Source organism: Embiotoca jacksoni, unplaced genomic scaffold (assembly GCF_022577435.1).
Source record: "Embiotoca jacksoni isolate LCO1_2020_lvr unplaced genomic scaffold, fEmbJac1.0.p SCAF_43, whole genome shotgun sequence".
In the NCBI taxonomy this organism is placed as follows: Eukaryota; Metazoa; Chordata; class Actinopteri; family Embiotocidae; genus Embiotoca; species Embiotoca jacksoni.
This window is the reverse complement of record NW_027185396.1, coordinates 1051428-1067935: the sequence shown is the minus strand read 5'-3', so window position 1 is coordinate 1067935 and position 16508 is coordinate 1051428. Positions and strand designations below refer to the sequence as shown.

General features: G+C 43.4%; 1 protein-coding gene across 4 annotated transcripts in view; it reads right to left on the bottom strand.

The window, feature by feature from the left end:
- Positions 1-16508, bottom strand: part of flna (filamin A, alpha (actin binding protein 280)) — a 55247-nt gene that overhangs the window by 9950 nt on the left and 28789 nt on the right. Inside the window, exons 8-33 of one of the 4 annotated variants that reach the window (XM_069169237.1) lie at positions 16223-16385; positions 15920-16120; positions 13817-13954; positions 13580-13706; positions 13318-13454; positions 13003-13199; positions 12799-12912; positions 12546-12689; positions 12342-12465; positions 11217-11377; positions 10429-10519; positions 9515-9684; positions 8648-8765; positions 7961-8073; positions 7637-7786; positions 7216-7534; positions 5982-6155; positions 5749-5911; positions 5492-5652; positions 5031-5198; positions 4821-4944; positions 3993-4149; positions 3710-3899; positions 2574-2597; positions 1851-2098; positions 245-319 (exon numbers count right to left, since the gene is read on the bottom strand). In XM_069169237.1, coding sequence (XP_069025338.1) covers positions 245-319; positions 1851-2098; positions 2574-2597; positions 3710-3899; positions 3993-4149; positions 4821-4944; positions 5031-5198; positions 5492-5652; positions 5749-5911; positions 5982-6155; positions 7216-7534; positions 7637-7786; positions 7961-8073; positions 8648-8765; positions 9515-9684; positions 10429-10519; positions 11217-11377; positions 12342-12465; positions 12546-12689; positions 12799-12912; positions 13003-13199; positions 13318-13454; positions 13580-13706; positions 13817-13954; positions 15920-16120; positions 16223-16385 — 3951 coding nt within the window. The remainder of the gene's footprint in view (positions 1-244; positions 320-1850; positions 2099-2573; positions 2598-3709; positions 3900-3992; positions 4150-4820; positions 4945-5030; positions 5199-5491; positions 5653-5748; positions 5912-5981; positions 6156-7215; positions 7535-7636; positions 7787-7960; positions 8074-8647; positions 8766-9514; positions 9685-10428; positions 10520-11216; positions 11378-12341; positions 12466-12545; positions 12690-12798; positions 12913-13002; positions 13200-13317; positions 13455-13579; positions 13707-13816; positions 13955-15919; positions 16121-16222; positions 16386-16508) is intronic. The other 3 variants (XM_069169239.1, XM_069169238.1, XM_069169240.1) reach the window with 3 other exon arrangements.

Here is a 16508-nt window from a genome sequence, read left to right as displayed (position 1 = left end):
AAGAATCCTGTTTGTGACATGGAGGAGGTGAAGAGAGGGAAAAAAAGCCCCCTCAAAGATGAAACACCTGTAACCAGAGACTGATGCAGGGTGATGAAGGGAGGCTGTTTGTGATGATGAAGATTAGAGAAAAGGAGGAGGACATGGAGGGTGTGGGGGGAGGGAGGGGGAAGAAGAGAGGGAGAGAGGACGTTGAACAACAGCGCAGCTGAGAAGGATGAGAGAGGCTGGAGGTTTTAGGTACCCAGGGCTGTTGAGCGTAGTACTGGGGCATTTGGTTCTGCTGCATGAGCTGGTCTGATGGAGCTCCTTCCAGCGCCTGAGAGGGATGGGAGGTGGTGAGGAGGGGGTATAGGGGATTTAGAGGGTAAAAAAGATGATAAGGGATTGCAGGGGAATAGTAATAATAATGTGAACATGCGTGGTGTCATCAGGACCAGATTCACGGAGCCTGTGTAGGAAGAAACGGCGACAGTCTTTGGTCCACGCCTGTTGAAAACCCTGGAATCGCCGGTCAATACTCACTTGAAGGTATTATTTGTAAAAGCTCTGGAACCTAAGTCGACATCAGTCTGGTTGTAGAGTGAATCATAGGGACATCTCAGCTGCTCTAGTCAGGAGTTGTTTAGTTAGGTTGAGGCAATAAGAAAGACTTTCTATCAAAAGTCTGTGATACTTCCCAGAACAGAGCGAACCTGACTTGAGATGCAAGACTTGCTTTGGATTTGATCCAAAACACTTAAAAAAAAAAAAAAAAAAACACTTTTCTGTTCATCATCAGTGTAAAAAAAAGAAAAGAAAGAAAAAAAAGTATATTTTGTGTTAGTGTGTAAAATAAGTCTTTATAAAAGACAAATTGAGAATTTAAAACCTTCCTTTAATGCCCTTCAAACTGTACTTTTTAATTTAGTACTTATGGCAGTAAAACAATAATGCTAAAAACATCTTTATAGAGATGCAGATTACAGCATGTCCACTCTGTGTGGTCTTACAGTAAATCTGGACGAGATCACACACAGTGAGCCCCCTACATCCCATTTACCACAATTATAACACTAAACATTGCCTTCTATAAATCAAAGTGCCTTTGTTTATAGCTGCAGTAGTCTTATGAAATAGTCTGCAAGAATCAAAACACTTTGACCCAGGATTTCCACTCCAAGTCAGACTGTCAAACTGACTTTTCTCTAACTAAAAAAAACCTGATATTTAATGACCAATAATGAACTTGCAACATGCAAAAATTTTTCCAAATGAGAACGTTAAGAAGCCAGCATGCTTCCCTCCCATATTTGATAGATTTATAGTAGTTTTCAAACTTGCATTTAGTTTTTCTATCATTTTTTTAAATAAATTGCCCACTCTTTAAAATCACTATTTTGTAACCAAAGCTCTTGAAATCCACATTTTCCTGCATCTTTGCCTTCCTAAGCAGGTACAATAAAATGTATTTAGTGATCTCCACTTGTTGACAAAGAGAAAGAGGATAAAACTACTTTTTGATCAACAGCAATTCAAATTTAAACACGCCCCAAAATTTTCCCTGATAGTCGACTAGACGATAGACGACTTGGCCCAAAAAATGACTGACTTTTCCTGTCTGGAAAACAGTTAAAATTCCCTGATATACCATTAATTCCCTGACACACAGGAACCCTGTTGACCTCTCCAACTTCAAGACTTTTTTTTTTTTTTTTAATAGTTGTTCTGTTTCTGCATCCTTTTTATCAGTTTTTCCGTCTGTTCTTGTTTCACTACACTGATGTTTGAGTAAAAAAAAAAAAAAAAAAAAAAAAGTATGCTTAGTCAAACTGCTCTGTATAATTAAAGGTTAAAATGACATCACTCACCGTGACTTGGAAGGGACTGTTTGGGATGTGCTCCCCTCCAAACCGGACGCAGATCACATACTCGCCCGGCTGCGGCGCCGTGTAGAAGATGTCGAACGTGCCGTCCTCGTTCTCGACGACGTCCACATCGAGCTCCGCCCCCTCTGGCGTGCACACGCTGCACGTCACCTTGCCTTTTCCTGCAGCCTTGGCGTCCACCGTGATGACAGTCTGTTCGCCAATTTGGATAGTCGGTCCGACACCAGCGCCTTAAAGTAGAGATGATAAGATGTGATTTACAACCGTTTCTTATAGAGACACAAACAGACGCACACACACAACATCCAGCATGCACATTCAACAACCAGGACACCAAGTTAAAGTCTGATGAGATCTAGTCGTGTTATTTCCAGCTACTGTCTGTTGTTACCAACGAGTCATGTTATTATCATACAAGTTCCATGTAGAACCGAAAGCTAGATAAGCCAAAGTGCCATTCCACCATGCCATCCTGCACCTACTCCGTTAGTCTATTAGTCTGACCAGTAAAATACACGAAAGGGGAAACTGAGGCACGACGTTATCAGATGAAGTGGAGAATGAGATTGGAAAGGGGAGAAAAGGTACGGAGAGAGAAGTGTAGAAAACAAGAAGCATCCTGTTGAAAGCTGGCACCACTATCCTCCATGCTGACAGAAGAAAGAACAAGTAGAGCAGGTCGTCCACGTTACGAAGTAGGCTTACCTAAACCGTGACCGCCGATTGAGACTGATAAAAGGAATGGTGAGAAGCGGGGGGAGCGAGAAAAACAAAAAGTGACAAATAAAAGACAGTCAGGTGGAGCTGTGTGGGTGGGGAGGGATGGAGGGGTGGGGGTGGCAATAACTGTGCTCCGAACACTTGGACAAAAACAGTGATGGAGTAGTGTGAAGCAGGGAGGAGAGGGGTGGTGGTGGTGCTGGTGTGCGCGTGTATGTGTGCACGTGTATGTGTATGTGTGTGTATGCAGCGGGGGCTTGGGTGAGGGGGGGGGGCAGTGTAACTGAGGAGCACAGCGTGAGGAACACAACATACAACTGCTCAGGAAAATAAATATGAGATACGAGCAGCAGGTTCGCTGAGATGAAATCTTAAATGGCTGATAATTCTCAAAAACGATTTATAATTAAAAAAGGAAGGAATACATTTCAAAGTAATAGTTGCATTTTTTTAAAAATACGAAATATTCTTCTTCATTTATGTCTTCAGCTTAGCATGAAGACTCTTAAATGGAAGGAAATAAACATCTGGCCTGGCTCAATCCAAAAGTAAACAAAACGTTTCCACCAGCACCTAAAATTCAAAATCTCAAATCTCAAAGGTTTCATCTCAATAAAAACTGTGCACAAAAAAAACAACAACCAAGTTGTTTTATACAGAACAAACGAGTGCACCTGCATTTCCAAATACAGTTCTTCAAACTCAACCTTTATACAGTAAAAATGGCTGAAAATCAGATGAAGCAGAAATGTTTTACTTTACTTTTTTGTTCTTTTCAGGGACAACCAGCAGCTCATTTGCATTTGCTATCAAGAATAAGGACCTTCCGGTAAGCCTTCCCTCTTGGAACAACTTTTAGATTTGTGGGGAGATAAAATTCTGAAATCTGACCTGGCTCCGGAAAAATCAGGTTACATTGTGTATATCAGTAAACATTATTATCACGCGGAATAACACTTTTTTCAAACGGTATATAGAGAGCAGAGAATGGATTTAGAGTCAAAGTAATTATATAAGCGTCAGGGTACTATTATTTCTTCCAGGTTAAAACAAAATGTACGAGTAAGACTCGAGTTCATCTCTATAAAAACATGCGGACCATCTAACTGCCGTGTGCGTACCTGTGACGGTGCACTTGCTGGCGTCTCCGGTGGGCAGAGCCCGGATACGGTAGGGCGAGTAAGGGATCTCGTCCCCTCCGTACTTAATGAGGATGGTGTATCTGCCCGTCATGTCCGGCACATAAGACACCAGGTAGGTGCCGTCATGGTTGTCCCGGATGTTGGCCTTCTTAGGCTTCCCCTCTGGGTCCTGTCAAAAAAAAGGGGGCGAGGTTACCAAAGTTATAAAACTGTTGGCTAAATAATGAGTTCATTATTGAAGGTGTTAAATGTGAGCACTCACAGTGATCTGCACTGCCAGCAGTCCTTCGCCTGCATCTTTAGCATCAATAGTGAACTCGACAGGCAGAGAGGCGGGCACCCCGGTGGTGTTGAGGCCCGGTCCACTGGCGCGCACCTTGCTGGCATCGTGGGTGGGGAGCACCTTCACCTTGTAGGGGCTGACAGAGCGAGAGGGAGGAGCGACTGATTAAACGCCAAAAAAAACACTACAGGAAGGCTGGACAACAAACTGTAAAACAGACCTGACCCCCTAAAATCACGTTATTGTTCAGCTAACTATTATTACCATGAGTCTATCTGTTTATATTTTTCTTCTCCATCATAAATGGGCTGCATCTTCATTTGCATATTACAATCTCAATTTGTCAAGTGTTTTCACAGTGACAAATATGGAAACATGCAGTGCATGAGGAGTATGGAAGATGTACAAAATTATTATAAAATATTGGACCCTCTTGGCCACGAAGCAGAAAGGGAGGCAACATCGGTCTATTTTCTAACTGTTGAAATTGGCAGCCGAGGAACTTGTACACGACCACACAAAAGTGTTTATTTTTCACAAAGTACCACTAAACTGTTGTTGTGTACATGAGACAGGGGACACGCACAAAAAAAACTTCTTAGCCAGAATATTTTCTTTTTTTTTTTTTACAGTAAAACAGATGGCAGAAAATCAGACGGAGGTTAGAACTAAACTAAAGAAGATGTGTAGGGTTGCCCTCGTCGGCAAATATTGAGCCGAATAAATATTCCGATGTTAGTAGATGTTGATTGTATATGAAATCTGAGTTTATTGAGGTGTTTTATTTATTTATTCTTTAAAGATTACCTGCGTGGGATCTCCTCATCATTGTACAGTACGTTAATGGAATAGGGTCCCTCTCTGGTGGGGACGTAGTTGACTGTGTGAGTCTGATCGCCGTTATCCACCACTTCCACAGGCTCCACCACACCTGAACACACAGAACGACGAGTTTGAATTCTTCTTGAATGGAAACTTTAATTGTAAATAGAGATATGCATCAGAAACATGCATCACCTTTGGGTCCCTGTACGCGGACCTGCAGAGGGGCCACGCCAGCTTTGGAGGCGTCCACCGTGAACGCCTGAGGGATGTTGGCTCGGACGTTGTTGCTCAGGCCCGGACCCTGACACTTGACCTTGGTACTGTCCACGGTGTCGCTGACCGGCACCGAGAATGGACTTCCTGCTCAGACAAGAGAAAAAAAAGTTTGAAAAAATTACAAACAAGCTCTTGTGAGTTTAGCAAGTTGAAAAAGTAAAGATTTATGAACTCTATCAAATGGAACACTTTTCTCCTTCCACACTACTTCATGCGCTTTCTCATCTACTTTCTTAAAAACCTGAATTGCGTAATCACAGTATTGATGTGCAATTAATGACATAATGAAAAGAAATCAGCACTAAAACTTAATCTCTTAATAAAAACTACACAGAGTATGTTAAACATCAGGATGATGATATGAACTGTGACAGTACCTGCAATGGGCTGCCGTCCGTAGGTGATGTTGAGGTTGTATGTTCCAGCCTCATATGGGATGTACTCCACGCTGCAGCTGCCATCCTTGTTATCAGTGCAGGACATTTTGGCCTCTGACGGACCCTCCATTGCCAGACCGAGACCGCCTGTACCCGCTCCTCTGCAGAGCGAAGACAGATGGACGTTAAAAACACAAGCGGGAAAACACTCGAGTGACATTTGCACCTTGAAAATGTTTTTTTTTGTTTTGGTTTACCGGGTCTCCACTGTGAACTTGTTGGGCTTGTTGGTGATGCCACCTTTCAGACCGGGACCGTGCACACGAACGCGAGCGGGGTCGCAGCCTTCGGTGACGCCGACACGGAACGGACTCTTCGGCACGGGAGAGCCGTCGTAGCAAACCTCCACGTTGTGCGGACCTGAAACAGGCACACAATGTAAAGAACAGCTTCAAACTTGGACCTCACGCGTTCAGACATTTGAACTCACCCTCCTCGTAGGGAGTGTACTCTACGCTGTAGGTTCCGTCGCCGAGGTCGGTGATCAGCGCGTCGGTGCTGCTGCCGGACGGGTTGCTGATGAGAGTTTTGATGTGGTCGCCTCCGTTCTGCGTGAGAGCACGAGCATCCACGGTGAAGTCGGTGGTCGCCTCGCGGAAAACTCCTGAAGACACGGGAAAGAGAACACGCAGCATGTTGGCAAAATGTTTACAAGCTTCTTAAGGCTCAGAAGATTAAAATCAATGAAGAACCAATCAAATTCAGGTACAAATGACTTTTCTTTTCACTTTATCTGATTTTATTGTTTATATTTATTTTACCAAATTTAAAGGGGATATATCAGGTATATTCCAGGTTTATATTTGGACTCTTTTAATTTCTTCTACTAGGCCTTTACAAAGACTGCGAGTTCAGCTTTTGTCTGGTTTAAGCCCCATCTGTTGTGATTGGCCAGCTTCCAGAAGCTGCCCCTTGGCTCAAAACCACAAGAGAATGATTTTACTTCTTTTTCTTGTTCTTTACTAAAATGTTAACTTCTCAAATACAGCCATACATATTCATGGACAAACTTGCAAATGGGCAAAAAAATCCACTAAACAAGCTGAGCAAAAACTGTGTGGCACAAACAATCCGACATCACTTCAATGAGACACAGAAGTAACACTGCAAATAAAGACTCCAGAGCAGGCTGAGTGTTATATTTGGGAGCTTGGACTATGCAGAAAAGACTTCTGACATCCTGACATTATAGATAATGACAAATGTCCCCTTCAAAGTTGGTACATCACACGTTGTGTGGGGTAATGTGATGTCGGGGATTTCTAAAGGAACACGTTGCTGTGCGAGCGATATCAGAAACACTGTATTTTACAATGAAACTGAAGAATGCAAAGCCACCCACCATAACTCGGTGGGTACAGAGACGGAGGCATAATGGAACAAATGACGGCAAGTCTTCAACTAAAATGGGACTCTTTCTTACAAAGATGGACACGTGTCACATGGTACCGAGGTCTCTGATTTGATGGTTGATGTAATAGAATAGCATTGAAAAGGATATCGTGTCGCTCAGTAGTTGACAGATTATTACATCCTGCTGACACTCGATCTGCCTCAAGGTCGGTAACCTCCCTGATCAGCCCCCAAAAACACTAAATATCAAATGTGTGAACATTAAACCAAATATAAACTATATCTCAGTCTGCTGCTGTAGGTTGTTTCACCTTTGCCTTCCACTCCTGGTCCGAAAACAAGGATTCCGCTGGCGTCGACGGCCGGCTCCACGTTGAGTCGAGCGGGGAAGTTGGGCACATCCTGGCCACCGTAGCGGATGGTGAGCGTGTAGGAGCCGGGGTACAGAGGGATGTAGGTGATGGTGTAGGTCCCGTCTCCATTGTCCTGGATGTGAACCTCGGCCTCGGTGCCACTGTCCGAGATGATCTCGATGGTCAGCTCTGCCGGGCCGGCGTTGGTACAGTCCACAATGAACTCCCCTGTCTCCCCGACCTTGGCACGCTCCAAGCCTGGGCCAGAGCAGCGTACCTGAGAGGGGACAAATATAAACGTTTGCTTCGTACAAGGGTGTCAAACTAAATTACTTTTCATTCATTTTATACACGTGTAGCATCAGCGTCTGTGGTTTACCTTGGAGGGGTCGGTCGCAGGGTAAGCTGTGGGGGTGAAGGGGGATCCGGGGATCGGTATGCCATCATATGTCAGTTCAACCTGGTATGGCCCCGCGTCCCGGGGGATAAACTTCACCTGGCTGGTCTCTGGGCTCAGCCCTGGCTCCACCTGGAACAAAACGTGTGAACAGAAGTTTACCCATCAAAATGAAAAAAAATAACAACTATGTTTACTTAAAATTCTTGACATTTATAATTCTGAGAGGACCACATATGGTCTCAACATGGACACTAAGCCTCTTAAGAATTTTTTTTCAAAAGATAAATAAATTGTGTGTCATACCTTGCTGGTCACTGGCTTCCCTGCCGGTCCGGTGACCTTAGCGGCGACCTTGCCCTGACCACCAGCACCCTTTGATTTGACAGTCACTTCCTTATCCCGGCCTACAGTCATCTCTACAACAACACACACACACACACAGATCAAAGACAGCGCTGTAGATCTGGAAACACATCAACACTCCTTATCTGGTTGGAAAAAGACTATAACACATTACATCACAGGGCAGATAGAAAGAAACAGAAACAATTATTAAGATAAAAAATATTTATGGTTAAAGAAAGTTTTGATTTGCCAATTCAAATCTGAGGTACTTGGCGAAACGGTCAAAATTCATAGAAATAATGTCAAAATGATGAAATAGACCATAAAAAAATTGGATTTTGCCAAAATTATGAGAGACTATTTGAAAATAATGACCTATTTTCGCATAATATTTGTATCTATAATGCAGACCTTTTCATTTATCTTTTGCTTGTCCTGGAAGAAATAGACTAAATAAATCTTAAAGCAACAACAGATACTTTTTACATTGTTATCCCAGTTAAAATAACAAAAATGACAGCAACAGAAACACCATACAGCTCTGATTATGACCTGTTAAACACAAAGTGATGCTTCACTGTGTTTAAATAGGACTGAAATAGAAAAGGTGTGGAGGTACGAGGTGGGTGACAGGGAAGTACGTACTGTCTCCCAGGCCTGTGACGCTGATCTTGTTGACGTCCAGTGTGGGCGCCACGGCGACGTTGAAGGGGCTCTTGGGAATGTGATCTCCGCCGTAGGTTACAGCGACTCCCAGAGGACCCTGATATGATCACACAGATATTACCACACGGATCATTATTGTAGGGAAGGATGGACAGAATAATTTTTCCCTGAATTCAAATACAAAAACCAACATAATAAAATCCAGCATTTTTCTAAATGAATAATTTTTTTTTAGAAATTTCTGAAAGTTCAACACTTTGCACAAATGTAGGATTTTATTCATATCAACAGTAAAAAAATGTATCCCTGATTAAATCCAGTAAAAAAATAAAAAAAAATCCTACGAAGGGAAGAGAGGCCGGGACACGACGGTAGGATTACAGCTTACAGACAGTGATATTAAATCCAGGAGAAAATGTGTGCATAATAAGAAAAAAAAAAGTTACTAAAGAATTGTAAGTAAGCGGCTAAAATGAGCAAAAAAAAAAACAACTTTTTTTTTGTTCTTTTTTTCTTTCCCTCTGCAAACTGTTTATAATCTAAACATGGACTGTCCAAAGGCAACAACATCCATGTGTAAATTCTCAAGCTTAAGAACACTAGTAGGGGGAAATGTGTCACGAAGCACAGCTGGTTGCTTCCCTCCGTTTCCAGTTTTATTCTCAGCTGAAACTATCGCCTGGCTGCAGCATGGTTCTTAGTGCCGACACAAAACTGGCATCTTCTCATCTAACTTCAGTGTTTTTTCCCCCCAAAATGTCCAAGTTTTTCTTAAATATGAGCGTAGAGTGATATATGGAAACTACTCAAAGGCTCAGAGGGTTGCTATGGTGACTCCCATCTCACCTGCTGCACAGGTGTGTACTTCACAGTGTGCGTGTTGTCGTGGTTGTTGACGATTTCAAAGTCCTTGACGGCCTCTCCTTTGGTCGGACCGCTGAAGTTGCAGTCCAGGTTGGCCTTCCCGGCTGCTTTAGTGCTCACCGTGAAATGAGTGGGTTTGTTTAATTCGACCCCTGAGAGAGAGAAGGAGGATCATACAGAATCAGCGAGAGCTTGTCGGGACCAAAAGTAATCATTCACAACATTTTCCATCTTTTCAAACTTCAGAACTTAATCAAAGCTTTTATATTTACTGTTTAAACATCTGAAGCCTGTTGAGTAATTAATTCAGAATTAAATGCAATAAACGGAGAAGGTGGCGTGGGCTGCGGTCGTGACCATAGCTGAACAGAAAATTAAGAATAAAAGGATTTAAAAACCAAACAGCAGCATTTGCACTCCAGCTCGTTACAGCTATCTGGAGAGATAACCTTGAGCCGAAGCCAATTTACTCACTTGTTCATTTTCTTGTATAAAAAACAAAACAAAAAACAAAATCCATTTTTGATGCTGCAACATTTTAGTAATTGACACCAGATAACAATGCAGCAAAATGCTAACTATCTGGAACAACTTGTGATTCTTCTAACATGTATGTGACTACCTTTGATTTGATTAAGCTACCTTTAAAGTACATGATATTTAATTGTTATTTAATTATTTAGTTGCTGCATCTGTTCAAATAAGCATAAAGCTGTAACAAGAAAATATATGTTTTTGGAGAAACCGCTCCCTGCAACCAAGTTTTAGGTTTTGTTTAAAGTCAGAGTCAATGTCACTTACCATAAAAGAGCATAAAAGCAAGACTTTATAACAGAATTTGGCTAAATGCATTCAATCTTGTGACTTCTTTGTTTTTACAGTTGCTGTGTTCTCACCGCTGCGGCTCAGCCCGGGTCCCTCCGCCTTCACTTTGCTGGCATCATGAGAAGGATCCACTTTGATCCTGATGGGCGTCATTGGAATAGCCTATAAAACGAGCACGGCTACAGTTACTACCACGTGGCTGTATGCATCTGTAAAACCAGTCAAGACTCAAATAATATAGAATATCTAGCGGAGAGTTTGATGTTCACATGCTTGGCCAATAAAGCCGATGCTGATTTGAAGCCATGACAGTAGACAACACTTTAGACTATGACTACAGATTGTAAAACCTGGATGCTGCTTCGTCTTCAACCTGACAGCACAGAGGATCTATATAATCATAAAGATTCAAGGTGGACATGCAAGAATAGCGTCATCCATTCATTATCTGATCGAATGTGAAATATGGTCTCACTCTCCCCTTCTGTTCCCAAGTTAATGTGTTGAATAATGGACAAAAAAAAAAAGCAGAACATAATGACATCATAAGTTGACCTTTTGGATATGAAATGTCATCACTTTGTCTATTAGACATTTGTGTGAAACTTTATAAAAAATGTGTGTGTCTGAATTCCTGAGTTATGACTACAAATGTGTTTTCGTGAGATCTCGTGACCTTTGACCTCCAAATTATAATCGTTTTATCCTTTAGTCCAAGTGGATGTTTGAGCCAACATTTGAAAAGATTCCTTTAAGGTGTTCCTGAGACAGACGGACAACCCGAAAACACAACACACTCAGTCTCACACACACACACACACACACACACACACACACACGTTTATGACAAACGACTCACCTGGTCAGCAAACAGCACCATGATGGTGTAGCTTCCCGCCCCGGGAGGAGTGTACTTGACCGTGAATGTGTCGTTGTCGTTCCTGATGATGTCAAAGTCGATGTCGGCCTCTGCAGGTCCCACCACTCCGGGGGCGCACTTGATTCCTATGCTGATGTCACCTGAGGGCAAAGGACACAACTATTATTAAGACACACTTAACTTCCAGTTCATCACAATCAGCTCTTCATTTTGGCTTTATTGTCTTAAGCATCCTTCAGACACGAGGTGGAGTGAGTTTAATGAGACCTGAATTTGAATAATAATTGCAGCTGGAATTGAACTGATCCTGTAACTTAAAACCTGTGTATAAACATGTCCTTGCATTTCAAAGTGAAGCGAGAGCTTTTTTTTTTTTTTTTTTTGTAAAATGGGGCAATTAAAAGTATGCTGAATTAGCTATAAGCTGGTATGTCCTGCTGGAAATCCACATCTATATCAGACAATATCCTGTAATGTCAAGATTAACTACCAAGGACAACTGGGAGGATTTATATTGCCAGCACCCAGTTCTGCTAATGTTAACACTGCCCAGAGGGGTCTTTAAATTCCACTAATGAGTCATGGGAAAATCAAAAAATAAATGCACTGTATAAAGAAACAAAGACATTTTGGACTTGGGGTTTTCGTAACCAACAAAAACACAATATTAAAAAAATATTAAATATTAATATTAAAAAGCAATTTATGTGTCCACAAAACATGACGCGACATTAAAATTGCTCTGGAGCTCCGTTTCTAGTCACCTCAACAATGACAGCGCAACATTCCCTCCTCTCTGGAAATATCTGGCTTATTAACCGCTAAATGCTTCACATTCAGTTGTAGCTTTCCACTCATTTTCTCTACGCATTATCTTGTGCCTGACGGGTACTGGGCAGTTTGTTTGAGAGATTTTGCTGAAAACAGCTGGCCTGGAACAATGAGACAAATCTGTGGTCCCAAAAAAAAAAATCAAAAAGTTGGGTGATAATGATCTGTAATTTGTAACCATTAGTAACCTCCTTTCAGATTAAACATGGTATTTTATTCATGCTTTGTGTGATTTTCTGTGGGTGAAGTTGTGGCCGTTTCATGAAGGTTTACCTTGACCGGCCTCGGCGCAGTCGACGGTGAAGTAGGTCGGCTCGAAGGCCTTGAGGCCGGTCTTGGCCACTCCGGGTCCAGACACCTTCACCTTGTTTGGATGACAGCCTGCTCCGATAGTCATCTGTGGTGGAAAACACGAAGGCTGTAGTGACTTCTCTGTGATACGGAAACCTAAATGTGTTTCTGTGTGCGTCTGCTCACTCTGAATGGACTGTCAGGGATGTTGACTCCTCCCCAGGACACCATGACGGTGTGTTTCACAGGTTTACGGGGGGTGTAGGTGCAGGTGTATGTGCCGTTGCCGTTGTCCTTAACCTGGACTTCCATGGGAGTGCCTTCCCCATCCTGTGAAGAAAACACAGTATTTCAAAGTGGAAAGTGGCTTCGATGGGGTTAAAACAGGCTCAGATGTAGTAAATGTCCGATCGTATGCTGAAGCCGTACAGCACAGTACCTGAGCCACAATCTTCAGTGGAGCTTTTCCTCCTTGTTTGGCATCAACTGTGAACTCTGTTGGCTTTCCAACAGCCAGACCACTGCTCTGAAGGCCGGGACCGTACGCCTTAACCTGGAAGAAAACACGTCCGTGGACATTAATGTAGTGAGTTGTATTTCTGTTTTGCAGCTGTGCAGTATGTTCCCCTGCATGTGCGCTCACCTTGTCGGGGTAGAAGTCTTTCTCTGGTGCGTTGACGATCTCGGCCATGAAGGGGGAGTGCTGGATGTCTTCGTTGTTGCAGAGCACGTGGACAGCGTACTCCCCGGCCTCTGTGGGCCAGTAGCGCACGTCGCAGGATCCGTCGCCCTTGTCGTCACATTCGATCTTGGCCTGAGACGGCCCTTCCACAGAGAAACCTGAGCAAGGAAAAAACACGCACAGAGCGAATTTGGATGTTTAAACTTACGGCAATACAGATTTTCAGGAGTCTTTTTACCGAGTGTACAATCTCTGCAGTCAGTCAGGCCAACTTACCCAGTGTGCCGACGTTGTCTCCGACAGCCTCCACCACAAAGTCAGCAGATTTACCCACAATGCCTGCCTCCAGCCCTGGACCCCAGGCTCTCACCCGCTGCTGGCCGGCCTCGGCGCCAATCTTGACCTCGATCGGACTAAACAGAACAAACGGTGAGCGGTCACCATGACAACTCGGGAGCGTTACAGTTCTCGCGCGCGCACGTGTGTGTGTGTGTGTGTGTGTGTGTGTGTGTGTGTGTGTGTGTGTGTGTGTGTGTACCTGCGGGGGATGTGCTGCCCTCCCCAGGTGATGGTGATGGTGTACGTTCCAGGCGTGGTGGGGTAATAGTCAAACTCGTAAACACCGTCTCCGAGATCTTTCCTTTTACACGGCTCCTCGAGACCCTCTGCGAACACAGAGATGCACCTTTGTGTTACTTTCTACTTCTTGGTACTTTGAGTTTTAAAATAGTGGAGGCCTATGGTTCGGGTTATACGAGCTTAAAGAGCAACTCACTGGGGCCCTTGATGGTGACTTTGAGCTCTCCGGTGCCGGCTCCTTTGGTGTAGACCTTGAAGTCTGCGGTCTCCTTCACCCTCAGGCCCTTCGGCTGCAGACCACGACCCTTGGCTAGGCACAGGCTGGGGTTACATGCTGCGGACAGAGACGCACGGGGACAGAGAGTGAGCGAGAGGCCGACGCCGAGACAGATCGGAGTATTCGGACTCCAGCGTTACGACCACATGCGAGTTCAGCGGTGGTTTCAGTGGGGAGAAGAGGAATGAGGTGTGGGGTGAATGATGTGAAAACTGAAACAATTTTCCATCCAAGCAGTACATCCATCATGCTCGAGGGCTGCTGGAAAGCTCTCCGTCCCTCCTCCCACCCTGGGACGCCCCTCCAGTGCCTCTTATCTGTCCAACTCATCCAACTCGCTGTTGTTCATAGAAGACAGTGAAGGAAGTGAGCCATTATCCCCACACAGGAAGTGGAGTATCCTTCATATCTGCTGATTAGAATTGTATAAAAAGAGGAGCTGCTGAGTCACAGTAGGACGCTCAGCAGGAAACGGGAACAGAAACTATTGAAAGGGCGGCAAGATATTTTCCAGGGAGTTGACTCTACGAAGGATCCATTTATATTTCATTATATTTACATCTAGATTTATGATCAAAATAACATTTGTAATAATATGATTAATCTGTCAGAAATGTTATCAAAAACAATAAATGTATTCTTTAAAAAATTATGGAGTTCCAAATTATACTTAAGCTGCAGAAGCCTGTTATTTTCATAATCAATTAAAAATATAAAAAAAAGAAAAGAAATGTTTAAAGCTGCATCGTACTTTTTAAAAAAAAATTTTTTTTAAAGAAATTAGCAACCACAAAAGGTTTTCTTATTAAGGTCTTGTTTATAACCCAGGAAACATTTAAATAGTGGTATAATATCTACTTGTTGCTGCAGCTGTTGGACAAAAATGTTCATAAGATTACTTCAATTGATTTCCAACATTAGAGCTGCATTACTTCCAAACAGTAATGAGAAGAACTGCATTTACAAATTGGCCACCGCAAAATGTTTTCCCATCAATTGTGTATTAAGGATCTATCAATGAGTTCCCTTTAATGAAGCCGTTAGCTTTAAGCTATTCATAAAAGCTGTCTTATTACAAAATGCTCGGTGGTCAATACAAGATGTCTGGACGGACACACACAAACACACGCGTCGCATCGCAGTTGGGCACGTTATCTCTCGAAGCCAATTACAATCCCATCACATGTCTGTTCTTCCATGAATCAATATGCCAAAAGTGAGATTTAAAACGTGTAATACAAACACAACTCTTTGTAAACCGAGTCAAACTAAAGACCAGCGGTGAGCCGAAGAACTAAGGACTCGGCTTCCTGGTCAAATACAAACTGCAGCTTCACGTAAAGCGTCGTCGTGTCAACGGAAGAAAACGGTTGTGATTTTCTTCGTGCAGTATTTCCTTAAGAATACGTGGAAAAATCCTAATTGGGAGACACATTACTGGGATGTTTGAGTTTGAAGCTTCTGAGGGAGCTGACAAACACAAACACACACTGTAACAACACGTCTAAACAGGGGGAATTAGTCACAAGTAAAGACATGCAAGTCCACAAAAACACACAAAGAGTTAAACTAGTCACATGTGTACAGTACATGGATACACAGCTCACCCACTCATGCATTAAAACTCTCTCTCTCTCACACACACACACACACACACACACACACACACACACACACACACACACACACACACACACACACTACCCAAGAGAGATCCCAGGAAACAGGAAATGACAGCAGAAGGAAGAGGCCGTTCCAGAGAGAGGACAGATACCAGCGGGCCTCTATCGAAGAGAAGACAAGAAGGAGAGAGGACACGACATCCAGCACAGCAGCAGGAAGAGACAGATACACAATTAGACACAAGTGGAGGAAAAAAAACAAAAACCCAGCAGACTACACACGTCTAATATTTAAAAAAAAAAAATGTCAGTGACATCCTACAGAGAATGACTAATAAACAAGATTTTTTTCAGAAATACTGTCAGAGGACTGGAGGTAATGAATCAATGTGTAACTCACCCTCTCCCACTTCGACCGTGAAGGGGCTCTTGCTGATCTGACCCCCAGCGAAGGTGATGTAGAGGGTGTGTGAGCCCTCCTGGGTGGGTTTGTAGGTGCAGCGGTAGCTGCTGTTGCCTTTGTCCTCAATGTTGCAAGTTACAGTGTTCTTCTTGCCAGCGGGGTCCATGATCACGACCTCCACCTCGCCCACACCGGCACCTGATGCAAACAGGAGGGCCATGAAATCAGGAATGGAATGGAACATATTTACACAGATTTCTGGCCTGATCTTTATATTATTATTATCACTGTGTTTTTTACCTGCTGTGTAGACGTCGAAGTAGGTGGTCTTGTTGGCGATGTTTCCTGCCGGCTCGAGGCCTGGTCCCTGGGCAGTGGCCTTGCTGGAGTCTCCCTGAGCCATGCCGATCTCCACCTCGAAGGGGCTCTTGGAGATGTGCTGCCCTGCAAACAACACCGTCACCTACGGAGCAGAGAGGCGAGAGAGAGAGAGAGAGAGAGAGAGAGAGCGAACAGCACTTAAGTCTTCAGTCAACAACTTCTCTCACTGGGAACAATGCTGGTTATGAAATGTTGGGACAGTGGA